Source organism: Lepidochelys kempii, chromosome 18, assembly GCF_965140285.1.
Source record: "Lepidochelys kempii isolate rLepKem1 chromosome 18, rLepKem1.hap1, whole genome shotgun sequence".
Lineage (NCBI taxonomy): Eukaryota > Metazoa > Chordata > Testudines > Cheloniidae > Lepidochelys > Lepidochelys kempii.
The window spans coordinates 9,903,394-9,931,386 of NC_136397.1; the positions used below are offsets into that span (position 1 = coordinate 9,903,394).

Consider the following 27,993-nt stretch of genomic DNA (forward strand, 5'->3'; position numbering starts at 1 on the left):
ATAACATTCAGGTTCTAGCTTCCATTAGGTGTCGGTCCAGACTTAAGGCTTATCTGACATGGAGTTTATGGTAAAGTCATGGGGCCGCGAGGTTTGTGCACATATAGAGGGAAGAATAGAGACTACACAAAGTCATTCACTCTTCTTAGGCCTGATCTATACTTAAAAATAATATTGACCTAGCTACGTCACGCAGGGTTGTGAAAAATATTGTGCTTTAAGTGTCCCTGGTGTAGACATGGCTAGGTGGACGGAAGATGAGCACAAGGCTATCACCGGTAAGGACGGAGTGAAATACTAAGGAAATGAAGAGGGCTACTCACTACAGATGAAAGATCCATATTAACCATCCTTCTATCATCCAGGATGACTGGCTGAAGGCCTGCAACCTTGAGCTGAGCAGAGGAGGTCCGGTAGACAAAACTCAGCAGCCAGTCTCCCCTACGAGGAAAATGAAACAGAAGTATTAATAAGCCTTGCTGGAAGACTGATAAAATGCATGAAGACATTCAGGGAACATAGGAAAAGATAGAGATGACAGGACCAGGCAGATACCCAGACCAGACTGGAATATCATGCTGGATAAAATAATTGGGGTATAACTGTAAAAATTTTAGGAGTAATCCTGACTCACATGAGTAGCCTCACTGAGTTCACCAGGACTTACTCCCATGAGTAGAGGCTTCCGGATCAAGTCCTTTAAAATTATTTCAGATTCACAGGGAGACAGTGCTTAACTCAGCTATTGGACAATCTCCTTGCAATACGTTAACACGTAGAAGTTTGCCACCTGTAGCATCTGTAAACGTGTACAGCACAGGCACTGTGGCTGCTGACATATGTGCAACTTATAAAGTAATTTAGGATCTTTCTGGATTAAAGGTGCTGTAAAAATATAAGGTTTTAATAGCAGAAGTGGCAAGATCGTGCTTCCATTATTGGGTGGTTGGGTAGAGATGGCATGGTTAGTCTAAAGATTACATAAAATGACTACACGCTGTACCCTATGGCACTTGGGAAAGGTGAAATTCTCCCCAGTGCAGAGAACTGGCACAAAGCCTGTACATCACTTACATCCAGCTGAGCTCGATGATGAAGGCTTAAGTGGGACTGCAGTGGTGTACAAAACCTTGTGCTGGCCTTCTGCACAGGTGAATTTTACTCTAAGAGCTACCACTTCCAGCTGTTCCTGTTCACTCACCACTGTCCTTGACTATCAGATGTGAATAAAGCCCACATGGAGCTATGTGAAATGTGTGCAACACTCCCGAGGCCACATGAAATTCACTTGGTTTTGTATTTGTTGCTAACTCATTACTCAGATCAGATTGTCTGAAAGGTCTAGCCATGCAAACATGGCTTGACTTATGGTATTCCAGGGAGATCGCAGGACATTGGTAGTTTGGATGATATGAAATCCAATGTAGCAATTTCAACTGGCTTTCACTTCGAGATGTTGGGTTCATTCAAACGTCAATGTTGAGAGGTGCGAACTTCTATGAACTGAAACTCAAGTAAATGGGCCTGATTCTGATCTCATACCCGTTTTACACCAATGTAAGTTCACAAACTTCCGTGAAGTTACTCCCGATCCACCACCCTCTGGCTCAATATTTATGCAAACACCAAGGCAGGGAACCACCACATCTCCAGACCCATGTGAATGTTTTATCAGGAAATAACGTATTTTCCTGATTCATGTTTCAGATTCTCTCACCAAAATCCTCCCTATAGCTCTCCAATTAGCATCTCACATCACCCTTCATGTGGACCTGGTGCTCCTCACCTACAGCATCCCATGGGATTTTAGAGATTAAATGTACTAGGATATTTATCTGGAACCTCATCGCCTGCTCACTCCTGTTTGTGTGTCACTGAGCTGTAATTTATTAACCCTCTGTTTGCTGAACAGTCGAAATATGGGCTGCCAAAGTAAAGAGACTAACTTGAATTATATACATGTAGCCCGTTTTATTTCAGTAGCTCAGTCAAGCTCTGAAACGATAACAAGATTCTCTCTCTTACATTACAGGAAATGAATATACTATGCTTTCTGCACTGAAATAAGTAGAGGTTGTCTTGCAGTTCTGGAATGATCTATAGTCAGTATAGCAAATTCAGTTATACACGTAAATTGCTAATCATTAATGGTTTCCTGGAGGAAAACAGAAACATCCCCCAGAAACTACTCTACAGGAGACAGCAGTTGCTTTTTTACTATGTTACAGGAAGAAATGCAGTAATTTGCATAAACAGCCTGCATCTCTGAAACCTCAGCAATACAAAATTAACAAAAGCAGCATCTCTCAGCTCAGCCATACGGATGGGAGTAATGAAGATTTCTTGTTTTAATCTCAAGTGCCTGTGATTTTAATTTCTCTCTTCTGATTGTTTTACGGTATGTAAAATAATAGAATATATTTGATATTAACACACACCTCTCTCTCTGCATATACTTATTTGTAGATACATTTGCATCATCGTTAAGGTTTTGACAATTAGGTGCTTTAACATATGTTAAAAACAAGTAATTCCATGAATTAACTCTCAGGCCTGGTTGACACCTAAACATTAGATCGACCTAAGCTATATTGCTCAAGGCCGTTGATCCAACCACCACTGTAGATGCAGCTAGGCTGATGGACAAATTCTTCTGTTGACCTAGCTACTGCCTCTCGAGAGGGTGGATTACGTACAATCGATGGAAAAACCCCTTGTTGACATAAGAAGCATCTACACTGCAGTGCTGCTGTAGTGTAGACATACCCCCTGTGAATTTAAGAGCTGGATTCTCATTTACACCTTGGCACCACTCTGACAGTTTTAAGGGTGGATGTAAGTTACATTTACACCTTGTCTGAGGCCCCTCTACACTGCCAGAGTGTCGTAAAGCAGACTGAAATATAAATGAAATACAGTCCCCAAATACTAAGTCCTTAATATGCATAGGCTTCCAGTCTAAGATTCACCATAAATAGTAAATAGCTAATCAAAGCCCAAGACAGAACAGCCTTATGTTGCCTCCTGAAGACTTTCAAATCCAAGTAATGGACGCAATGACTTCTAAAGAAAATGGTTCTCTACTGAGAGCTCCTTAATACTTCAATCTTTGGGTCTGTCAAAATGTTCAAAAGCAATAAATAAAAGATCCACTAACAGTGACCCAGCCATAATGAGACGTTGGGGTTGTGTATGTACAGACCTGCAATAGCCATTTATGATCCTGCCCGACACCACCTTTGTGAAAGCTTTCCAGTACTTGGCTTCTCCTTCCACTGGAGCTCCCAGCAGGACCACATCCTCGATGATCCCCTCACAATCTATAAAGATGGGAACAGCCCCCCACAAGACAAAGGGTGTTACTTGGATTTGGAAGGCAGCTCAGAAAATGCATCTATGTACGATACAGACAAGTGAGAATTGCCCTCCGAGGGATGAGAGTGTATTTAGTGTAGTTCACTTACGCTGGAGAAATACTTTATTTCTGTTGATTCATTTGTCAAGATAAAGTAAAAAGATCTCGGGTCTGATCTGCAGAGGCATGGAGAATCCACAGTTCCAACTGAAGCCAATGGGAGCCCAGCATCTATCAAAATCAGGGTCCTGGCAATTGTGAAAGGTGTCAGGCTGACAGCAATGGGGAGTGAAGTTCTCTTGTCACAGAGCAGGTATCGTACAAGCAGCAGTGTGGAAGATTCCTCTCACACTGCCAATCAATAGAGTCAGTATGAGATTGGTATTGTTTCACAATATATGGAATGAGGGGCCAAGTGAGACAACTGAAACAAATGTATAATTAAGTTCAATAAACCTGAAAGTTGCTAATGCATTCGTCCATTGAATGCACAACAACAGACTCAACACCAGGACAACAGAATTCCTAGTGGTAATTCCCAATCAACAGCTCTGAAGCAGTTTAGCTCTTATTACTCTCTGGGTACAATCTGCTCAAAAGGTGTGTGGAGTCTGATCAAAATTAACGCTCCTCTTTTATTCTTAGTGGACAAACTGCACCTAACGAATTCCAGTAGTAGCAAGCGATGGAATGAGAAAGATGGGCAGCACTTCTGTGCTTTTCAATAAAAATGTTTTTAAAAAAAATACGTGCTATGATACATTCACTATTACCAGGACAGAGCTCCACAAGGCAGTCTCAGTCTGGGGATGGGACACAAAGATTCTGGTTTTTAGTTCACTTTCCAGAGCCCCCCAGGTTAGAGAAAGTTGAAATCAACTCCTAATAAGCAAACTAAAATCCGAACGTGTGTGCATGAGCGCATATTAGGTCTACGGAAACAATAGATATAAATGTTTGATTACATAGTATGTATCAAAAAAGAAGGTGCAATTTTAACAATTGACTTTCTGTTTATGTAGAGTTGTGAAAAAGGGACAGTAAAGTGCCTTCCAATATAGTAATTGTTGATATGACTGGGAATTCCATCTTTCAGCTGGAGTCCCATATATATTATTATTATTAATTTGTATTGTGGTAGCATTTAGGAGCCCCCCTCATGGACCAGGACCCTACGGTGCTAGGTGCTGTACAAACACAGAACAAAAAGACAGTCCCTGCTCTGAAGAGCTTATTCTGCCAAAACCAGAATCTTGACCTTTGGAAAGCGCAGCTCAGCATACGTAGGTTTTGGTCATTTTCAGGAGAGTGTACCTGGTTTGTAGAATAGGGGATTGGGATTATGAGGTAATAAATGTGAAAGCAATTAAAAACCACGTGAAATCATGGCCAAGGAGATGCTGCCTGGATAGCTTTTTAATCAATGCCATTGATTTCCTTTCTCTAACAGCAGTAATAACCCGGTGCTCCCTGCAGTGAAGCATTATTGTACACCGTTTTACTATGATGTAAATTCCAACCCCCGATGACAATCTGAAATGCGTTCTGTTGGTTTTATTTCTTAATTATGAAGCAAATTTCACACAAATAATAATAAAAAAAGAACAGTGATTCGATTTTGTCAGCTTAACTTGATAGGCAATGAGACTACTGCTTTCACAGTAAACGGGTAATGAAAAAAACAGAGCCATGTGGACAGGGCAATAATTCTAGCCAGGATAATAAAGTCCATGTCTCTAGCGTAAGGTCAATTGAAAGAGCAAGAATAAGCAGCTCATATATCAGGTTCCTGAAGACCGGAGCTAACCATTGGAAGGTTTGGTTTCTTTCCCTCCCTTGCACTATTCAGTTCCTGTTTGAAATGAAGATGCTCAATCTTGGCTGTGTATGCATTTCTTTTGAATGATTGTGGAGGAAGAGGGACGCTTAAGAATATAGATCACTGATCTGCATAGTTACTACAATGCCAGTTAATTATACCTATCCCGTGGGCTACAAATTGTTTATACTGATAAGGAATAATAAAGCCCATGTGCACAGGGAAAAGAAAAATTAACGATTCTAGATAATAGGAGAAAAGAAAAGATTCTACCTCAGTCAACCCCCCTTGGGAATAATACATTTCACAGCCTCCTTCTGCCTCTGACTCATGAACATCATTAATTCTGGCAGGATGTGTAAAAAGAAAAAAAGGCTTTTATTCCACTTGGCCAACTTCTTAGTAGATAAGACACAACTCTGTATTGGGATGCGATAGGAGAGTAATGGGGCAAGGATTGGCAATTTCCATTGCCTTTAGCTACTAAAAAGGGTTTTTGCAATGAAAGCAGCTGTATTTGCTTGTCGTGAGGCAATAACTGCCAACTGACAGGCAAATCATCTTGGAAAAGGCCCATGCGATGCACTCTGAGCCTTGGGCTCCGACCAGTCTCTGGAAGCCGGGAGAGATATTGCCACGTTCCCCGGTCTGGAAGTGTTAAACACACAGGGAACTAGTGTGCCGTTCTCGTGAAATCCACCCCTCTGTAGAGGGGAAAGTTCAAGACATACGCATCACTTAGGTGATGCTTAAAACTTCAGAACAGTGGACATGAGCTCAGGCTCTGAAGCCCACCCCCTCCCTAGGCTTCAGAGCTTGAGCTCCAGCCTGAACCACAACTTCAACGCGCTGGCTACACAGCTATTTTTAGAGCACTGCCATGAGCCCCGCTAGCCTGAGTCTCTTGACTGGGGCCAGGAGGCTCACCCCTGTGGGCTGTGTAGATGTACCCATTGACTTAGGTGGGATTTAAGCTCTCCAGTGGGATTTAAGTCAAAAACATAAATAAGTGCTGTCCTGCACTGAGGTCTAGATGAGCCAAACAGTGTCAGCACTGGATGTCTGACAGGTGATTTGGTTTCTGATGACATCTTAGAAGCCAAGGTCGTGTCTGCTCTCTGGTGCCTTAACAATCCCACGCACTTAAAGGTTTTGCCTTGACAGGGGTTCGTCCAGGTATCTTTGGGCAGTATTTCCCCTCCTCACACTGTTGGGAATGCTGGTTGGCTGCACTGCAGTGTTGCTGTAACTTAGAGTTTGTGAAGCTCATTGGGCTCCTCAGGATGATATACATGTGAGGAATTATTTACAAGTATTACTACTATTTTAAAAACTACTCATTTAATGCGAGCTGACAAACCTGCCTAGCAAAGTAATGTAATTAGTAAGCTGAAACAAAACGTTTGAAACGGCCACTCAAAAATATCATTTATTTTTAACTTGAGTCCCCAGAGAATGCACAGGTACCATTTTCCATCCCGGAGCACCACAGGCTTGCCATACCGGACCAGACCAGCAGCTCACACAGTTAGCTTACCCCCATCTCTGATAGCAGCTAGCATCAGAGCTTTCAGAGAAAGGCACAAAAGCCCCGTGATGGACAATTATGCAATAACCTGCCCAATGAATGAACTTCCTCCTAAACCCAAGCCATCTTGGCTTATGTTCTGAAGTACTAGGGCTGAGATACATCATCAATTTTTACCCTCCCTAGTTTAACTATGGATATACTTATTAATCATCTAGGAACATAGGAACCGCCATACAAGATCAGACCCGTGGTCTTTTTAGTCCAGTATCCTGTCACTGATAGTGGCCAGTACCAGATGTACGTGCATAATCCTTCTTTTACTCCCATGAAGCTTCTGACTTCAAATATCAACCTGGGCAGTTCCACAAATTAATTAAGCATTCTGCTGCTAAGTATTTCCTTTATCAGTTTTTAATTGTTTGTCTTTTTGTTTCATTGGATAGCCCTTGATCTTGTTTTAAGAGAAAGGGTTATTAGGATCTCTGGACTGACCTTCTCTCTATGTCATTTTAATATACTTCCACCATGCCGCATCTCATTTACCCCCATTGTATGGTTGTCACAATCTTTTTAATGTCTCCTGATATGGATGTCTTTTTTGTCTATGAATTTTCATCACTGTCCTCTGAAGCTCTTTACAACCCTTCACACACATTCTATTCTTATATTGTCATGAAACTGCCACTAAGACTGTATAAAAAAAGGCCCGCAAGATTGGGCCTTGTACTTATTATGTATGCATCTTCAGAGTCCAGACCCAGATGTCCCAGGTGGCTGCTCCATTCCTTCTGTGGCTTGCTTGGAACTGGAAGGATGCATTGGCAATCTGCACTAAACACGTTGCTTTTAATCCCACAAACAGCTCAGCTTTCATAATTCAATTAAAGGACTGAAAATCAATGTGCCGTGGGGGGGCTGCCTCAAGATGTATTTATGATGCTCAGATTTCTTTAGAATGGCAAATAACCAGACAGCCCCTAACGATTCCCTTTCACCTGTTACTTAGCTATAGTGCTGTGCAGTCTCATTGAGAGAGACTGCAGGGCTATTAACGGCTAATGAAAGCCTCAAAACATTACAGCCTCGACATTTTCAGGCACTGAGGAGAAAAGAGTAAATCTGGGGCCAGATTCAGAACTCAGTTCTACCAGGGTAAATTCAGAGTGATTCTAATCAAGTCACTAGGATACAGTCTGGTGCTACAAAGACTAGAATTTGGCCTCTTGTATTTCAGGGGTACCTCACTCTATGTGGCTGTGCACCCTAAACCAGAAACACAGTCCTGGCACGCAGCTGTAAACGGAAAGGAAGCTGACCTCCGCCTCTCATGCTGGTTTAATCTGCTCCACCTGCCAACACCTACTAATGAATGTTTGCCAGTGTAAAGCTCCTTACTTATTAGCTACATTCTGTGAGGGCAAATGTTAATTAATAAAATTGGCTAGGTAGGGGGAGGGATAAGCAGCGCACACACTACTGACTCAACTCCAACATGCAATTTACATCAACTGATCAGAATGACTTGATTCCTTTTCTAAATTAAGAATAGAATCTATTAATAAACAAAACCACAACTGGTAACAAATTGACAGATGGTTTTATGCTTGACTTTAGGGAAAAATTACCATGAAAATAGCTGACGACAGTGGCATTTCAATGACTTAAATGGGAGGGACGACTCATGGGATCAGATACAGTAGCTACAGAGAGCTTCCAATAAAGGTGAAGCATCTTCTGCCAAGTTCACAGCGAAGCGTGGGCCGCTCACAGACTGATCCACCAGACAAATGTCACAGAACGTTAAGAGTGTTGTTTGCAGATGGAGGCCCAAATTCTGCTCTCAGTTACACTGGTGTAAATATGAAGTAACTACTTAAGTCAGTGGAGTTACTCCAGGTTTACACCGGAGACAGCAGAATTCAATTCTGAACATATTTCAGAACTGTTTTGTAGGTTTCTATTTAGGCTGCACCTCAGGAAGTAAATACCCTCAGCCACATACTGGCTTGGAATGCACATAATCCAAGTGCTGTGGCCAGGTGGGGATCAATGGGGTAGAAACTATCCATGCTGACTCAGGCTTCCCTCCAAACCCACAGAGATGCTGCTCCACAGACTCTCTGCAGCCAGAGCTGGGGAGGAGTATCCCAGGGCAGGATGCAAGGCCTGGAGGTGTGGTTCATACATTTCAGCATGTCTACATCCTTCCATGGGTCCACAGCCCCCTCACAGGTTATTTCTGCTACGGACCGGAGTAGTCTGTATTGTGAGGTTGTCCTAGAGGTTGTCCATCAGGGTCAGGCTGTGAAGCATGAAGGCAATGCCACGTGGCTGTGCTGTCCTTCTGTGGCTATTCTAGAGGACTTTGATCTCCAGAGCTGTTGGCACGATAATTTCTACCAGCACTAAATTCATAAAAAAAGGTGATGGAAAAAATAAATAAGAGAGTTAAATGTTTGAACTCTACCTTTTTCTTGAGCCATCTCCTTCAGGCAGAAGTAAATGACCCTTGCGCCCAGACTGAAGCCAATCAAAGTGACAGGTCGTTTGCCCTAGGGAACAAAGAGGCACAGGCACAAATGAGGATGGTACAGCTGTCAAACATTCTGCTAGACCTGGAAAGAAAGGGCTGGCCAGTGGAGGTGCCTAGGCTCTGATGCAGCAAATCATATAAGCATGTGCTGAATTTTAAGTATGTGAGCTGTCCCATTGACTTCAATGATATTACTGATGTTCTTAAAGTTAAACACAGTTACATTTAACTTAAATTAAGTCCTTTGCTGGATAAGGGTCCAAATGCACTCTTCGTGCTTTATTAATATCAAGTTTCTCACACATTGTCTAAGGAAGCTCCTTTTCATTGAATGGCCCATTTGCTATTCATTGCACCTTACCCCCACTATTTTAATTTTAAAGAAGGCAAAACCCCATATAACAACATGGAAATGAGTAACATTTTCAAGGCAGAAAATCGAGTCCAACCCCAAACAATTAATTTCAGGGCTATTATTATTAATGGTATTAAAAATACCATTAGAGCAACTGCTGCCATGTTCCTAGCAAGGAGAGAAACTTGTTTCCACCTTACAAAAGCATTCTTTCGGGGCTCCCAACCACCAAGAAATGAAATGTAATGACATCTTTGGCAGAGATGAAGATGAAAATGCAGTGCCATGCCTTTCTGATGCCTGCGGGGTTAATAGACCTGGCAGATGAAATAGGCTCCCATGGCTTGTAACACTGCCAGCCAGTCAATTTCCATGAAAAGGTAAATAGTGGGGTGTATGCATATATAGCCACCATTAACAGATGTTTTACCAGCACTAGCCAAGAGGAGATATGGATGCGAGCAAGTTGGTTTAAACTTAATCCAGATAAACCAGAGCTAATGCTGGTTTGATGGGGAACTGTTTAGAGGATTCAACTCCTACTGAGCATGTGTTGGACATTTGTTAATGAGGTTCCCAACTTTGGTCTTGGGGATTTGTGGTGGTCTGTGTGACAGATATGGCAATTTCCTGCAATATCATTGGGAGACCTTATTTAATTAAATTTAAGTGTCTCTGGGGGTCCATTGTATGAAATGAATGGTGTATTATTGTGCGCCAGGATTCTATGTAACCTCTTGAGGTGGGAGATGTGACAGATGTGAGTCCTGGGGGTTCAAAGGACTATTGTGAACAATGTGCCAGGCAAGAATGGTCTTTTGGAACAGAAAATGTTATGGGGGTTTTCCTGGGGAATATCTATCTCGGGAGAACTGAATGCAAATTCCCCACCTCCGGTTATGCAAAACCCCAGCCTTTTGAAGCTATGCCTTGGGGAATGAGTCACTGTCTGCTGTTCATGCGATACATGAGGCCAAGATCAAAGGCCCAAGATGCATAAAGGAAAGACTGAACTGGTGGTTCTGGTTCTGAATCTGAGATCGCTATGAACTTGTAGTCATGGAAAAAACCCATTTCTGGGTTTTGAAGGACTGACACGAACCAGAACCGAGGTTGGAGATGGGATGAACTTTGGTAAGCTTTTTAACATGCATGTATGCATATACTGTTTTCATATGTTTTCTCTGCAATGCTTTCACCTTAAGAATAAATGTGGTTGCTTATAAAGAACTGTGTGGTAACTTGTAACTGTGACACATTATGCTATTCATAGCTTCTGGAGAGAGAACCAAGTGCAGAAGCTGGCTTGTTTAGGCACTGTGGCTTGCAGGCAACTGTGTACAGGCAGGCAACTATGCAGTGTGGAAAAACCTGGTCAGAAAGCAGGGTCTCTACCAAGAGAGATAACATCTGGGAGCCTGTTTTCACTTTCAGGTGACATTGTAAATAAGAAGCAGGCAGCATTATTTCCCGTAAATGTAAACAAACTTGTTTGTCTTAGTGATTGGTTGAACAAGAAGTAGGACTGAGTAGACTTGTAGGTGCTGAAGTTTTACACTGTTTTGTTTTTGAGTGAAGTTATGTAAAAAAATTCTACATTTTTCATGATACAGAGATTGCACTACAGTACTTGTATGAGGTGAATTGACAAACACTATTTCTTTTATCTTTTTTACAGTGCAAATATTTGTAATAAAATATTACTATAAAGTGAGCACTGAACACTTTGCATTCTGTGTTGTAATTGAAAACAATACATTTGAAAATACAGAAAAAAATTCCAAAATATTTATAATAAATTTAAATCACTATTATTAACAGTGTAATTAAAACTGCAATTAAACTATTTTTAATCTCGTGATTAATTGCAATTAATTTAATTGTTTAACAACCCTAATTTAAATTTTAAAAACCAAACTGTTTTTGAAAGTCACAAAATGAAATAAAAATTTCAAATGGAAACTGAACGAAAATTTTTCATTTTCGTTTGCTCTGAAATTTCCCATTGGAAAATTGCGTCAAAAGCAACATCTTCCTGCAAAATAATTGATGAAGCCATATTTTTTGGCAGAAATTTTTTTTGTCAAATATTATTTCAAGCAGCATTAGCTGGAAGGGCGGATGGCTGCTACTCTTGGGGTCATCATGAAAATGTGATGTGGGCATCCTACTTCAATGAGCAAGATTTTATCTTAAATACCTTTAATAGGATTTTCTATTAAATCAAGCAGAGAGGGATTTTAACAGTCAGAAGTGCCTTCTCCTTGGGCTAAATGCACACCAGGTATAATAGGGTTCAGAAACATCCTGTTAACTAGTTTTAGGTTCTCCAGCACAGCACGATTTTGTGCTTTAACCATAACTAAAGCTAAAAGACAATGTCACATGCCCTTGGGAAAATCTTTACTTCAGACCAGGCCTTTATTATTACCTTTTGGGCACTGTGCTTTTATTAGAAATCAACTTTGTTGGCTCACACTCCTGTTTCACAGAGTTATTTATGACATTCCGGTGTCTGGCTATGTCGCCCATTACCTCTCGGCCCTGAATAGCTCATCTACAATAGATACTGGACTAGTGTAGCTGTAAGAAAAACACAGAGATCAGCCTGCACTCATAGCAAATAATGGTAGGACCTGGGCAGAAGTTTAATTTCAAGTTTGTTAGCTGGGGATGAAGAAGACGACTTGGCAGGAAGGCTGGTTATACTGAGCTGTTTCTTTCAGTGCCAATCCATCCCATGTGTCTGTTTGGCTCCTTTTTCCTTTCCTTCTTGTTTATTCTAGTCTTAGGCATTTCTGTTTCTTTCCCTCTCTGCTCCCCATTTTATTCCCCTCTTTTCCCTTGACTTTTATTCCAGCAGGGCCCAGCAGGAGCAGACAATCACTCAACATAATTGTGCCTTGGCCCCTTCAAAGTACTTTCCTAGAGGAGACAACATCCTTCTGAATCTGACTAATACCCTGCCACCCCCAGCCAGTTCTATGCCACTGCCTCAGTGCCATGAGGAAGCAGGGATCATTGTGCGAGAACTTTTTGCTTGGGTGCCTAATAGAAATGGGGGCTAGTGGAGGAGAATTCAGGCTAATGGGATTTGTGCCCAATTTAATTCCTCTTGGCAGAAGGTGGCTGCCTCTAGAATAAGACAGTTCTTTACTTCCCCTCTCCCCTCCACGGTTGGTTTTACGAATAATTATTTTAGAATGAAGCCTGGTGAATTTCCAGGCTTGTGACAGTTTGGGATTAGTAAGGAAGTAAGACTCAGCGCCTTCACTGGAATGACTCCAGATTTATATTAACATAGCTCAGAGCAGAATTTGGTCCTTAGTGCAGGTAAGGGCTATGCACTCTTTCCTCGCCCCACTCCGCTGATGCCTCCTACTTCTTGATGGGTATTTCAGCTGTCTGCCTTTTCTCTTTCTTTCTCCCCCTCCTCATCCTCTGCTTTCACTCCCCCATTGTCAAGATTGGGCCAAGTGGTATGGTAATTTTGTGCAGTGGACAAATCATACCAATTTGCACTCCTGACTTGGGTTAGACCTGAATCCAGGTCTCTGGCAGTGAAAAGTAGATTTGTTATTACCCTCGCGTGTCACTAAATGGGTGCTTGACAAAATATAGGTGCCATAGTATGTCTCATGTTAAACTTCCCCAGCAATGATTTTGTCTGTTGCCCTTCAGTACTGGACTCTGCCTGTAAGACCTGTTTGCAAGTGTAACCCGCACACCTCCTAAGCGTGGTGCTCTGTCCCATCTGCTGGCACTGATACCACTTAAGAAAGCAATTAATGAGCCTGCTCTACAGCCCTAGCGAACCAGCAGGTGGCTTTTAGCTCATGCAGTAGAGGGTCGCGCACTAAGCTCCAGAGGTCCCCGGTTTGATCCCACCCGCCGACGACCGGAGTCTATCAGCGTTACACAAGGATTGGTGTAGAAGCATTTCAAATGACTGCTCCAATCTCTTTTGCTATCAGAGCTCTCTATTAGACTGATTGCTGCCTGACCTCTTCTGCATTTAGCAAAGGTTTGGGTTAAATTAAACCAACATTTGCAGGCAGCCTCTCATCAGCCCATGTTCTCCTCCATTCCCTGCACGCTGGTCTCCCTCGTGCCTCAATTTTCCATTCTTCAGCTTGTAATTCATTTTCTTTCCCATGGACAAATACCACCTGCTGTTCCACTAGCATGCTGTAAAACGTCAGACCCCTGGAGCTTCCCCAAGATATCAGTCCCTTCCAGCTGTAATAACTGGAGCCATTTTTTGCACCCTCAGCCAATTACCTGCTGTCGACTGAGCAATATCTGTGCCAGATGTTTGCCCACTTCAGCTGATCGATTCAGGCACACTCCCCAAGGGTTGTCAATGACATTGGCAACAGTAAGAAGTGAAGTCGGCCATGTCAGGGCTGTCACTATGCCTGAGAGGTACAAAGCAAACAGGAAAATCAAAGTTACACATCTGGGCAGGTCTGGGACAATTTCAAAAGTCAGACAGTTTGGTGGAGTAAAAAACACTGCATCTTTGCCACTGTCACCTTGTCTTTCCTAAGACTGATTTAAGGTGGGTTTTGCAAAATTAAAAAGACGACAGAATCTGTTAAATGTCACGTGCACAGGAAGATACACTGCATTCAGGTGTAATGCATGGGTGTACTGGGCTCAAGCAGAACAGGAGAAACCTAATGCACTCAGCTGTAAATTGGCCATGTACAACATGGGGAATACAGTGCATGAGGTTATAATGCATTGATGTCATCTGCATAGGAATGTTGGATATGATGTGTCCAGGTATAGTGCATGGATGGTGCGTGGACATACAGAACACAGGGAATACAGTGCATTCAAGTATAATGCAAAGATACAATGTGCACAAGCAGAGCATGTGCACTTAATGCTTTGTAATGTAGGGACAGATGTAACGGAAGCAGGCAGGCATCCCGTATGGATGCAGTTTGCACACGTGGAAGCTGTGGATGAAGCATGCAATGCAATGCAATATGGATAGTCTTTTGTGCCAGTTGTATCCCAAAACTCCTTACAGAGTAAAATCGCGTAGATAAGAGTTACAATAATAAATAGCAGAGGGAAAGAAACGCTGAGGCATACGGGTAAGGGAGGAAAGACTTTTTCAGCTGAGATTTGAAATGCCATGACAAACTGATGATGTGGAATGATCCAGGAAGTCTGTTCCACATGATAGGAGCTTCTAAAAGAGCAGGCTCTCACACTAACGATGGTGAGATTGTTTGAAAGAAATGAGGGTTGCTCTGGAATACTATGCCTTCAATCCTGTTTATGGATGGGCTTCACTTTGCCCACGGGGAGTATTTCCTTTGAAGTCAACAGGACAACTCCAGAGCATAAAATGAAGCAGGTGCATAAATCTCTGCAGGATTAGGGTCAACACATGCAAGGTTTGCAAGTGACACTGCTTCTTGGATAATCGACAAATGAATATGAAAGATTCATCTATTTGGGGGAAGGCCTCTTTGAACAAACACAAATGCTGAAACCAGCAGATTCAGCACCCAATCAGCCTCGGTATAACTCAGAGTCTTACCTGACAATACAGTGAACTTCAGTGCTTCCTGAGCCATCATGTTCACAAACCCATTGAGCAGTGAATCCAGAGCGTTGCCCAACTCCATCAGGTACTTGGATTCCCAGGCCAGACAGTACTGCTCACTGGACTGCAACATGCTGCTCCATGGAGCTGTGAAACTGCCTAAGAAAGGATGGGAACACAAAGGATTCAGTTTCACAGGAGGAAAAGCAACTGTTGACTGGCCACAGGAGTCACAAGGAGTGAATGATAATATCAATTTGCAGAATACTTTAATCCGCTTAATTATTCAGGGATCATATTTTGAAATGCGATTAATGATGGACACATCTTCATAAGTCCTTCATTTCAACTGGATTTCTTGTTGTTAAAGGATGGATTGACAAAACTGGAGACTGAGAGCTTTTGTTTATCAAAAGAACAGATCAGCTACCTCCAATATGGAGGGACCACCTCCAGGTTCAGTTTCCGTGGCCCATTCACACCTTGATTGCTGCGGAATCTGCCAAAAAGGGATCAATTAGTGCTAATTATGATGGGAGTTAAGGACCTTCCTCCCATCACCAAAGATAAGACTAAATCCTATAGTTCACACCGTGTCCTCATTTAGGCCAAATTTGGATTGACCTCAAAGGGCGGGCAGCCCAAGGTAGTTGAAGGAACATGGCAGGATTTTGTTCATAGTGTTTTCAAATGCATTTGTTAGTCATTTCTGATGAGAAGGTGATGAGTGGAGACAGTTTCCCTGAGATTCCGATGAGAACAGAGGGTGCTCACTATCTTGCAGCAGGGCTAAGGATCTTGTCAGATCCCTTCCTATGCTCTTAATAAATTTTGTTGCAATTTTGGGGCTCTTTTCCTTTTCCGCCACTTTGCGGTGAATGTCCTAAATGCTACGCTACGGTAAATTGTCCTCCTGGTACTTGGGTTTTGCAGGCTTAGACTGAAATAATGGATCTGTCTGAAAGTGAGAATGAAGACCATTTAGAGACCCAAACTGTGTGTTTACTACCCCTTTTTCTTTGGCTAAGTTTTTCTTAGACGCAAATCAAGAGCAGTAGCAATTCCTGTCAGCACAATATTTTGCTGCCAGCTGAGGGGGAAAGTGTGGGCTAAGTGGTCAGAAGGGGACACCAGCAACTCTAATATAAGCCAGCTAAATTGTAAAGAGGAATAGTATAATTTAGCCTCCTAAAATACTACGGTCACCTACTCCTTGTTCCATTACTGAACAATGCATAGCATACTGAGGCAGCCACAGAATAAGTACAGCATTAGCAGAAGCCATGCAAACTTCCACCACAATATCCTACCAACGTGCCTCAATCTTGACTAGAAGGGACCACACCTAGATGTGACAGAGGTACATTAGAACCTCAGAGTTACGAACACCAGAGTTACGAACTGACCAGTCAACCACACACCTCATTTGCACCTGGAAGTACGCAATCAGGAAGCAGCAGAGACGAAAAAGACAAAAAAAAAAGGCAAATATAGTACAGTGCTGTGTTATATGTAAACTACTAAAAAAATAAAGGGAAAGTTTTTAAACATTTTTTTGACAAGGTGAGGAAACTGTTTCTGTGCTTGTTTCATTTAAATTAAGATGGTTAAAAGCAGCATTTTTCTTCTGCATAGTAACATTTCACAGCTGTATTAAGTCAATATTCAGCTGCAAACCTTTGAACGAACCACCATAATGTTTTTTTCAGAATTACGAACAACCTCCATTTCTGAGGTGTTCGTAACTCTGAGATTCAGTCTTAATGGCCCATTCACTCCTTGGCTTCTCTGCTGAAACAGCCATCAAAGGGCAAATAGTGTAAACTGAAATTGTTCTGTCATGTGGACGACAGTGACTTGGAAAGAGACCACCCAAAAGCTGTTAGACTGCGGGAGACTGAGTAGTTTAAATCCAATCACCATATAAAGTGTATGATGAGGTACTTTTTATACCATAAACCAAACTAACTCCTTGCTGCTGTGACTAACCGTGACTGAAAGCCGGTACAATACGTGCCAGCTGGCTCTGCTACACTCCTATAGTATATGATTTTACTGAGCTTGACTGGGAGGCTGCTTTACTGTCACATAATTGGAAACAATGGAGTCTGGCCTCTTGTACATGAGGAGGGGGACAGAAAGCTGGACTGAGGATGGGTCAATGGTTAGGGAGATTCAGGAGACCACGGCTCACTACTGTGCTCTGCCACAGACTTCCTGCGTGAGCTCGGACGAGTCTCTTAGGGTCAGTATTTGAAAGTATTTGGATGCCCAAAGATGTAGTTAGGTGCCTATGTGCTTTTGAAAAATCACACTAAGCACCTCTCTGCATGTTTAGGCATCTAAACATCTTTAAAAATCTGGCCCTTAATCTCTCTGTGCCTCAGTTGCCCAACCCTACAGTGGGGACAAAAGCACTTCCCTACCTCACGGGGGGTTGTGAGGATAAATATATTAAAAGACTGTGAGGTTCTCAGGCTTGGTCTACACTTAAAACTTACATTGACATAGCTATAAAACACTCCAGGGTATGAAAAATCCATACCCCTCAGCGCTGTAGCTATGCTGACCAACCCCTGCAGTGTAGATGTGGCTAGGTTGGTGAATCGCTCGGGGAGGTGGAGAAACGGAAAAAAACCCTTCATTGCTGTAGTCTGAGTCTACACTTTGGCTCTGTAGCCATGCAGCTGTCGTGTCTGTAGTGTAGAGAGGGCCTCAGATACTACGGTGATGGGGATCATATAAATACCTAAGACAGACAGATAAAACCATTACAGGAGACAACTGAAGGGTTGTTTTATTTCTGCTGTTTTAAACAGTGTATCGTGTTTCTAGGTATGGAAACTCCCTCCCCAATTCAGATCCTCTGTAACTCTCATTTTAAGGGCAAAGTGAGACCGAGAATGATTAAATAATCTACCGAAAGACACACAGTGACTTCGTAACAGCCCCCTGATAACGCTCCAATCCCAGAAAATTCTGAAACCTTGTGTGGTATCAACAAGAGAACAACATGACGGGAAAGCAGAGGTTTTAAAACCCCAGATTCTGATGGGATAATGGATTTAACAAGCAATGGCCAACAGAAAATGTCCTTATTGTATTAATGATATAGAATATTTATTATTATATTCCTCAATGGAATGCATTGGCAACTGTTCAATAGGGTTTCTGAACATATTAACAGCAGATGGCTGACATATTTTATATGACAAGTTACAACTGTGACTGTATTTGAAATGACGATATAACATTACAAGTTTTCAGAGGTTGCAGGCTATTAGCTCACCCCTTCGGCACTGTATGCAACATGGTTTACTTGACTGAGCCTTCTTGCCAATAAACCTCTTTAGCTGGCAGAGACCGGGAGAGAAAAAGAAACTGCATTCTATTAATTGCCGGTGGATAAATGTGAGGCACAAAAAAAGCTCCAATAATTGGCTAAAGCACTTTGTGCCAGGTACTAGGCAACATCCCCACAAGTCAGATCATCTCTAGCAAACACACAAGCAGGATCTATTAATAGAAACACCTCCCCTTTTTCTATAACTATCTCTGCTAGCAGTTTGCTGTGCTTTACCCTCTCTTTTTTCTGGATGAGGCTACAATCTGCATTTTAAAGGGGGTCGGGAACCCTCAGACTGCTTAAATCTCACCTCTGCCAGTAAGGGCACATGAGAACAGCTGGAAAGACACCGTAGCCCAGATAAACTACATGCACTGTGGTTTACAACTGTAAGGCTGATGGTCCTAGGAAAAGAGCTGAGGTAACGACCCTCCCCTACATTAAACACTGCTCCCCTTTCAGAATAGTCAACACTTGATGAAGAAAACCTTTTAACTGGTAACTAAACTCTGTTCTACTGCAGTTGAGGGAAGGAGGGCAGGGGAAGCTTTACCTGATAGTTCATAGCTGGTGTGCACTATCATTCACAGAAGGCACCAATTTGGGTTAAACCAGAACACTTGCAATAAAGGCCTACCCAGAGAGGGAGACTTGTATTTAACCTTAAATCTCTAGCAAATTCTTCTCTTCTGTCATTCTGTCCTGTTTCAGGTTCCAAAGAACGTCAGCTGCTATGGTAGTTTTTGTGATGTCAACACAGCTCCAGAGAAACTGGACTGAGGCCTTCACAGTCACGCACATTGTGCCGAACACATAACTTACATCAGGCTACCCAAGAGCCATTACAACTTTCGGTTGCTACCAACATTGGATGGACTTGACGTGATGACCAGAGGTGAGACTCCACAAATTCTACTCCAAACCTCCAGTGCCATCCAACGTTCCTTTTTACATTTTGAACCTATTCACGCTAGCCTAAGCAGATAGGGATTTAAAGTTCCAATAAATCAGCTTGGTCCTGCTATATTTCACGATTCATATATAAACACTGCTTCCCATCTTTGACAATACAAATGTGGCTTTCCAAAATTGTGTCTAGGATTTCTTGTCTTGCTTTTACCATATTTGCCGGTACACAACCAGCCAGTGATGGCTATGGTGATATGAAGTTGTTTCCCTTCAGTTAAAGAGAGGAATTCGAACTCTTCGATGGCTCCCACTCGTTTCTTCATCTTGTAGCCTGCATGTATAGAAATCACAGAGTAATGGTAGGGGCTGCCAACAGCAGAAATTAATAACAAATTCTTAGCGCTTTGCTTGGGTGATCAGATGGGATGGCAGCAGGAGGCATTATCTGCTATAATTAATAACTGTCCTCTATTACACCATAGTTCTTAATGCTAAAACTGAGGTGGTTTCCATTTACTGTGGTTAGCTACAATCCCAAAGGCAACTTGTCTGCATGAGAGTGTCTGTCTGCATTGTCTAACCCAGTTGCCATTAACCGAGGGAAATCTACTGCATTGTCATCAGGGTGCGGCACAACATCTAACTCAGGCTCGAGAAGAGGGCCAGCCCAGGGCTATGAAGATCAGCAGCCACTGAAGAACCAGAGGTTGAGTTCTGCTGGTGTACAAGTAGATTGTTTAGTCCACAATTCCCTTTGCAGACCTCACACTCTAGAGCTCAGCCATTAGTACCTGACTTTGCATACATTATTCCGTGGCTTGGTGGTTCAGAATCTAAATCTGTTATCTTACCGGTAAGGCCAGCTCCCGCTGCTCCAAAGAGTGATGCCAAGATAGCAATTCCCGCCGTTGACCCTAAAGCTGCTGCCCCAGCACTCCCAATGATAGTTGCAGCTCCAGCAGCAACGAGAGGGGCAGCAAGACCTCCCGTCAAACCTAAAGGTGCGGCAAGTGAGAATTTCAGTGCACGATGATGGTGGAAGACAAACAGATTTTCATATCTTTGTGCTGTGTCAGCAGAAGGGATAACTTCCTATTGTGAGAATAGCTAACACACACCAGGAAGTGAGCTAACCCACCACATCCCATGGAAGGACCTGAACCAGAAGCTGGAAGGGATCACCCTCCTCTCAGAAATCCAGTATAGTCTTCCCCACACTGCTCCATCAACTAACCCAACCCTGATTTTCAGAGACCCTCCCCACTCGCTGAGTCTCCAGCCTGGATTGTTTTCTCACTATCACCAGTATAAAAGAGGATTAACTCCACGGAAGTCAAAGGAGAAACACTGGTGTAAGTGAAAGTAAATTCCAGCCATCTCTTATTAGAAAATCCTGGGCCAATCCCACATTATCCTAATTTTGGAGAGTCTAGAGAAGATGTTGCATCTGACTCTCTCTAACACCAGGGTAAACGAGGAGAAATAAGTTTAAAGAGCCAGATCCTCAGCTGGTATGAGTCTGTGTAGCTCCATCAAACCCAAGGGAGCTACATTGATTTACATGAGCTGAGGAACTGGCCATATGTTTGTATACATCTGAATCACCAAACAATTCTGCCTAATAGACCAGCTGAGAGATTGAGCTCAAGTTTGTCTGGAAAATCACCTTCGGAAGGCTGAAAAGTACATTTACTCCCATCTTCTGCATCGTGTAAATCCACAGTAACTCCCCAGAAGTCACTGGAGTCACATTACCTTACTGCTGGCCTGAGAAGAAAAATGAGGGTTGACTGCCCCTAGCCCCATAGGCTTTGTTTTTGCAAAGCCCATAAGAATCTTCCTGGCTTTTGGAGTTTCCCTTGTTTCTGATTTGAACTACTACTACTACCTGGAACGTGACAACACTGCAAGCGATGAACATGTTAAAATTAGAACTAGGACAAAGATGGAAGCACAGCTGCTGTTGCTCAATGAATCATTTCAGAACTCCCACTCCGCGCTTGCCACCATCTGTGTAACCCAGTCAGGTCCCAGAAACTGCAGGGCAGCCTCACCTATCACTGTTCCGCCCCCTATTGTTGCCAAGCCAATCATCAAGTATCTCCTCAATTTTCTCTTCCTTTCTTTCTTTCTTCTTGATGCTTCTGCAGTTCTGGGTGGGAATAAAAATCGTGAGAGCCTGACAGATAACACCACAACACCCAGATCCGTTTGGGTTCTCCTGATTCACAGCACAGAATTTCACTACTGGGAACAGTAAACACGGTCATGCAGGTGTGCATTACGGCAACACACTTAGACATATGACCACAAAAATAAAGCCACAGATTTAAACTGAAACAAGGTAACTAATAACAAACCCCAACACAGGTGACTCACCGGGAAAATCCATCCTAACACAGGACCGCAGCTTGTACAATGAAAAAAGCAAGCATTTTAACATCCACATATTGCTTATATACACGTAACAGTGATCAAACAAGATCTCTTAAAGTTTGCAGAATACGCAACCTCTTTTTTATAGTACTGTGCAGATCACACCATTCAAAAATGTCGCACTGAGCAGGATGGGGCCCTACAGATGAAACATGAGGGTGGATGGCTTAGGGATTGCTATTATGGGCTAAAAGAAAAGGAGGACTTGTGGCACCTTAGAGACTAACCAATTTATTAGAGCATAAGCTTTCGTGAGCTACAGCTCACTTCCTCAGATGCATATCGTGGAAACTGCAGCATCTGAGGAAGTGAGCTGTAGCTCACGAAAGCTTATGCTCTAATAAATTGGTTAGTCTCTAAGGTGCCACAAGTCCTCCTTTTCTTTTTGCGGATACAGACTAACACGGCTGTTACTCTGAAACCTGTTATTATGGGCTAGAGAGCCTTTCACTTCTAGGTCTTAGGTTTGAATCCAGCCCAGTTCGGATCGATTATCATTTGTCAGGTGTTGAGCAGCCTCTATGAAATAAGTAGGGTGGTGCAGCTCCAGTTCTCAGTAGACAAGTACCCACAATGGAGATTGTACTACTTGGCACCCTTTGGCGGTCTCTGCAGAGACACCAAGGACTGAACTGTTCTCATCCCTAGAGAGGACCTCTCCAGTTTAAGACTTGAAGGACAAGACTTGAAGGACATTTCCAAGTTGGGGGGATGCACATTCTGTGCATAAACAGTCTCGAGGGCTGAGAATCCTTCACTATTCAGAAGCACTCATTGCACTCCTAAGGGTATGTCTACATGGTAAAAAAATCAAACAAACCCTGTGTCAGTGAGTCTCAGATCCCAGATCTACAGATGCGGGCTTGCGCTAAGGTGCGAAAAACAGTGGTATAGATGGTCAGGCTCAGTCTGGAGCTCAGGCTCTGAAGCCCAGGAAGCGGGGAGGGTTTCACAGCCCAAGCCCCAGCCTGAGCCCAAATGTCTACACCACTGTTTTTAGTGTGTACCATACGAGCTCTGCAAGCCCAAGCCTGTAAACCCCAGCTGTGTGATTCACTGACATGGGGCTGGGTTTGCCTTAAGTGTACAGTATGGGCCTGATGCTGATCCCACTTCAGTCAATAGTAAATCTCCCCTTAATGTTAATGATACTGATTCAGACTATTACTTTTGGACCAGGCCTGTTAGATGCCGAGCAGAAAAGAATTAGGATTCCAGCAAATGTTGTGGCTCAGTGAATAAAGTTTTAAAGGCTATGTCTGGTGGTGAGGCTGGAATTGGACTTAACACCCCTCCCCCAAATAAAAAAACCAAGCAGGCTCCACATTTGTAATCTCATTTCCCTCTCTTTCTAGATACTGGCTACAAGTCAATCCTATTTAATAGCTGTTTTTATGAAAGCTACACTTAAAAGAAAAAAGTGCTACTTGCCTGCTAGGCCCTTCGAGCAACAAATCAAATCAAAGTAGAAAACTAGAGTCGCTGCGGGAAGTAAGCTGGAGCGTTGCCTTCCTGATGCTGTTTTGTGGCGGCTGGAGACTCCCCACTGGCTAACGGATACTGAGGTGCCAGGTGCCCACTGGGGCCGATTGTAATATGAGGGATAGAAAACGATATTGAAGAACCAATGATTGTGGAAAACAAATCATTTCCTTTCTCTGTGCTGCGGAAAAGTTGTTAGTAGAGGACTTAGCTTTCTATTCTTAGATCTGTTAAACAATCAAAATTCAGGCAGCGAGTGACCTCACCATACCTTACTGGAGAGAGCGGTTCCAAAGTGTTTCAGGCAACCGTACCAGCGTAGCTAAGTAAGACCTAGGCTGAGTCAGCCAGTGCCCACTGGCTCCTGTTTAATTGGGCCCACTCTAACCAGCAATGAATCACAGGCTGCTCTGAAGTCTGGTCTTGCCAGTTACAGGTTAGATGGCATGCAGTTTCTGGTAAGCTTATTAGCATTGTTTTAAAGATGTTTTCTCTGTAATCTTTTCACCTTAAGAATAAATGTGTTTGCTGTGACAGGGTCAGGCCAGATGGCTACAGGAGAGTGATATAAGGTAGATATATAAACCCCAGATTAAGCAGATCCCTTTTCCCTGAGTAAGATAATGGCCTGTTCCAGAACAATCAGGAAGTTGCTGGAACCAATTAAGGTGGCTAATTAGGACACCTGGAGCCAATTAAGAAGCTACCAGAATCAATTAGGACAGGCAGGCTAATCAGGGCACCTGGTTTTTAAAAGGACCTCACTTCAGTTAGTGAGGTGTGTGTGAGGAGCTGGGAGCAAGAGGTGTGCAAGAAGCTGAGAGTGAGTAGGCGTACTGCTGGATGACTGAGAAGTACAAGCGTTATCAGACATCAGGAGGAAGGTCCAGTGGTGAGGACAAAGAAGATGTTGGGAAGAGGCCATGGGGAAGTAGTCCAGGGAGTTGTAGCTGTCACGCAGCTGTTAAAGGAGACATTATAGAGAGCTGCAATCCACAGGGCCCTGGGCTGGAAGCCGGAGTAGAGGGTGGGCCCGGGTTACCCCCATTCTCCCAACTCCCTCTTTGATATAAGAGGAGTTGATCTGGACTGTGGGTCCCACCAGAGCGGGAGGTCTCTGGCCTTTCCCCCGACCCATTAGGTGAGCCAGCAGAGGCTGCGGGGACTGTTCTCCTCCTTTTCCCCATGCTGGCCAGTGATGAGGTTAGCCGAGTGAATGGCAGGTTTGTGCCACTAACAAAAGGAGCCAAACTGAGGACTGCCGTAAACTTCTGAAGCGAGCAAATCCGCCAGAAAGCGCGGGACCCACCAATACAGGCTTGGAACTTTGCCACATTGCTTAGAAAGAGCTGTGTGGTAACTTATTATGCTGTTCGTAGCCTTCGTAGAGTACGCAAAGCATAGACGCTGGCCAGGTTAGGCACTCTGGCTTGCTTGGAATAATACAGTGTAGGCAAGGAACTGTGCAGCCAGGAAAAATCCCTGTCAGGAGGGAGGGAGATTCAGGTCTCCGCCCAAGGGAGGTGACAGCTGAGGAGTCAGGAGACTGGAGTAGGTGCCCTTGGTGGACCACAAGAGGGAAATACAGGTGCAGTTGCCTTGAACTGTGACATATGTTATTATGAAAATACAGTCATTATTGCCCTTTATTGTAGGCATTTAAGCTGCAATATAGTAAGACCATAAACCAGTGATGAAACATAAGGAATCAATATCAGTTTTGTTAGTCAGTGTCAATCGGTTCACACCACAGCCCTTATTTGTCAGTCTTTGAAGAAATACTGAATGTTAAATAGGATCATAGGAAGTGCCAAACTAGTCCGCTCAGAACTTTGGAGCGGAGCCGAGAGCTGGAGCGTGGAGCAGCTCCGGAGCAGTGGAGCTGCAGGGTTTTGCCTGGAGCTGGAGCACAGATCCAAAGCCCTGGCTCCACTGACCTATTTCTGACAGTGGCCAATACCAGCTTCTTAGGATGAAGTTATATGTACAGAGGACAATTATGGAATGGCCTGAAGATGAGGACGTTTCTTCCTAACCCTCTCATTGTTTGGCTTAAGCCCTGAAACATGAGAATTTATATCCCTTCCAAACTTGGAATTTTTTAAAAATCCCAGCTAACATAACTGTTGATACTTTCATTATCCATACAATTGTCTAATCCTTTTGGAATCCTGCTAAGCACTCTCTATGTTTGATAAAGAAAACTTTAGAGCAAGTCCCAAACTTTTGTACTGTGCAGTTTTGCTAAATACGACAGGCAGAGAATGAAACAGTGGGTGAAATCCTGGCACCATTGAAGTCAATGGCAAAACTCTCTTCAACATCAAAGGGGTGAAGGTTTCCTCAGTAAATATATATATCCTTTTTAAAACATTACTTATTTTTACCTCATTTTGCATATTATGCAACAGAAAACCTCTAGAAGCTGAGAACATCTGTGCTGCCACTAAGGGCTACATCTTTAACATCTTACAATTTCCCAATGTCTGCGTGAAAAAGTGCATGTGGCACGATTCCATAGGCAAATGGATCTTTTGACACTTTGTCTATTATATGTGCAGTTATTTAATTATCCAGTTAACCCTCCCCACTTGCAGGGCCCTAGAGCTCGGGCTCCAGCCCGAGCCTGAATGTCTACACAGCAATTAAACAGCCCCTTAGCCTGAACCCCATGAGTCCAAGTCAGCTGGCATAGGCCAGCTGCGGGTTTTTAATTGCAGTGTAGACAAACCCACAATGGTTAATGTTGTAGTAGTGCCTATGAGCCCCAGGCATGGGCCAGGAGCCACTGTACTAGGCACTGTAAAAAACCCAGAATAAAAAGACAGTCCTTGCCCCAAAGAGTTTACAAGTTACAGAAGTGTCTTAAGAGGCTAGCATTATCACGGAATGATAAGACTCCTCCTTTGCACTTTGACAGTGTTAGTCACCTGAGGATCTCTTCGCACTTTACAAAGGCAAGTAGATTTTACCCCCATTTTATAGATGGGGAAGTGACTTGTGTAAGGTCAGAGTCAGGAGAGGAGCGCAGATCTCCCCCCGCCAGGTCACGGCCCTGAACACAAGACATTTAATATACCATTATTTTTGCTAACTAGCATCGACATTTCCTGAGAATATTCCTGTGCCCTATTCCAAGGTAACATTTGCTTATATTCTCCTGCGGTAGTGTACCTTCTCCTACAGGACTGGAACCTTCACTGCCTAATGGAACTCCTTCAGTCTTAGTGGTTCTAGATGGTATTTGCTCCCGTGTGGATGAATGAACATGCTAAGATTCTACTGGGGACAGATTGGGAAGCTGCTCAAGAGTTATAGCTGCCCTTTTCAATGCAGGACCTTAAATGGTCCATCATCACAGGTGTTTGTATGATCTTCTGCTTGCAAGGCTTTTGTCGTTGTCTGAAATTATCCATGCCACGCTTTATCATCAGAGGATGGAAAAGAGTAGAATTGTTGGTGATACCAGCAGATCTTCTACAAAGCAGAGAGGCACATCTCCCTCTTGTTTCCCTAACCAGAAATTGAAAGACATCAAGAGAACAGGAACACAGCTGGCCAGCTCTCATGCCTGGTAATGAGGGCTTGAGGTATCTGGGTTCAGGGATAGTTGGCGGCTAAATCCTGTCTATAAATACAATATCATAAAACTATCATCAGCAGAACTTTAACCTTCATTGCAGCCTGGTTACAGCAGGCACCCACTGCCTTTGAAAGCTCCTACATTACTGGTATTTCACACTGCCTTTACAGTGGCTTGTACTTTATGGTTCATAGTTGGGTTATAAGGCTGTTGTTTCCACACGAGTAATTACCTGCCTATGTTTGGTTATTCTATGCCCTCAGTGACTTCAGATTTGCAACTACTTCTCCTGTACCATAAACTGTTTCAGCCAGATTTTATAAGTAGAATTATAGCTCATTCTCCAGTGATCATAGAATCATAGAATATTAGGGTTGGAAGGGACCTCAGGAGGTCATCTAGTCCAACCCCCTGCTCAAAGCAGGACCGATCCCCGACTAAATCATCCCAGCCAGGGCTTTGTCAAGCCTGACCTTGATGATGAAAGGATGTAAGTAGATTTTATTACGCAACTGATATATAACTTGTCACACTTTTCAGTTTCTTGTAAGACAATATTTAGTGCTCCATGCAACAACACAGAAGTTCACATCTGTCATGTCAGATACGGATAACAGTGATTTAAATATTTGGAACACTGCTATGTAGATGCTGTGACAGAATCTACCCCTTTATCCATTCCCTACACATTACTGAAATAATGTTTGTTCAAGATATGTCTTGTAAGGTGTCATTTGAAGACTCAATTTGCTAGTCAATACTGTCCTGATAAAATGTGTATGGCAACATTGTATGTGAAGTTATAAGATTTCCCTGTATGCTGTTATTAACATATGCTCCAAACTGAGGTTGACAAGCAGGTCTGTCAAAAGAACGTGTGCTCTGCTTAATGTGCATTTAAGCAGTAAACAGAGTCATCAAGCAGGAAGGGAGACAATGGGAGTTCAAACAGGTAGGAAAACCAGCAAGGAACAGACTTACCTATAGATACTCTGTCTCCTGAATCTCAGCTAGAAATGTTTTCCAAGAGGGGTACTGACACCATAAAAAGGAGGAATAAATGTCCCAAGGCATCTGC

The 27,993-nt window shown here is 43.1% G+C and overlaps 1 protein-coding gene across 3 annotated transcripts in view; it reads right to left on the minus strand.

Annotated features, from left to right (window-relative positions):
• TMCO4 (transmembrane and coiled-coil domains 4) overlaps positions 1 to 27,993 on the minus strand; it is an 81,434-nt gene that overhangs the window by 30,023 nt on the left and 23,418 nt on the right. For all 3 annotated transcript variants that reach the window (XM_073316321.2, XM_073316322.2, XM_073316324.2), the window contains 8 exons: positions 21,469 to 21,566; positions 20,266 to 20,409; positions 19,626 to 19,745; positions 15,154 to 15,318; positions 13,875 to 14,011; positions 9,173 to 9,257; positions 3,203 to 3,320; positions 324 to 441 (listed from right to left, as the gene is read on the minus strand). In XM_073316321.2, the coding sequence (XP_073172422.2) occupies positions 324 to 441; positions 3,203 to 3,320; positions 9,173 to 9,257; positions 13,875 to 14,011; positions 15,154 to 15,318; positions 19,626 to 19,745; positions 20,266 to 20,409; positions 21,469 to 21,566 (985 nt within the window). The remainder of the gene's footprint in view (positions 1 to 323; positions 442 to 3,202; positions 3,321 to 9,172; positions 9,258 to 13,874; positions 14,012 to 15,153; positions 15,319 to 19,625; positions 19,746 to 20,265; positions 20,410 to 21,468; positions 21,567 to 27,993) is intronic.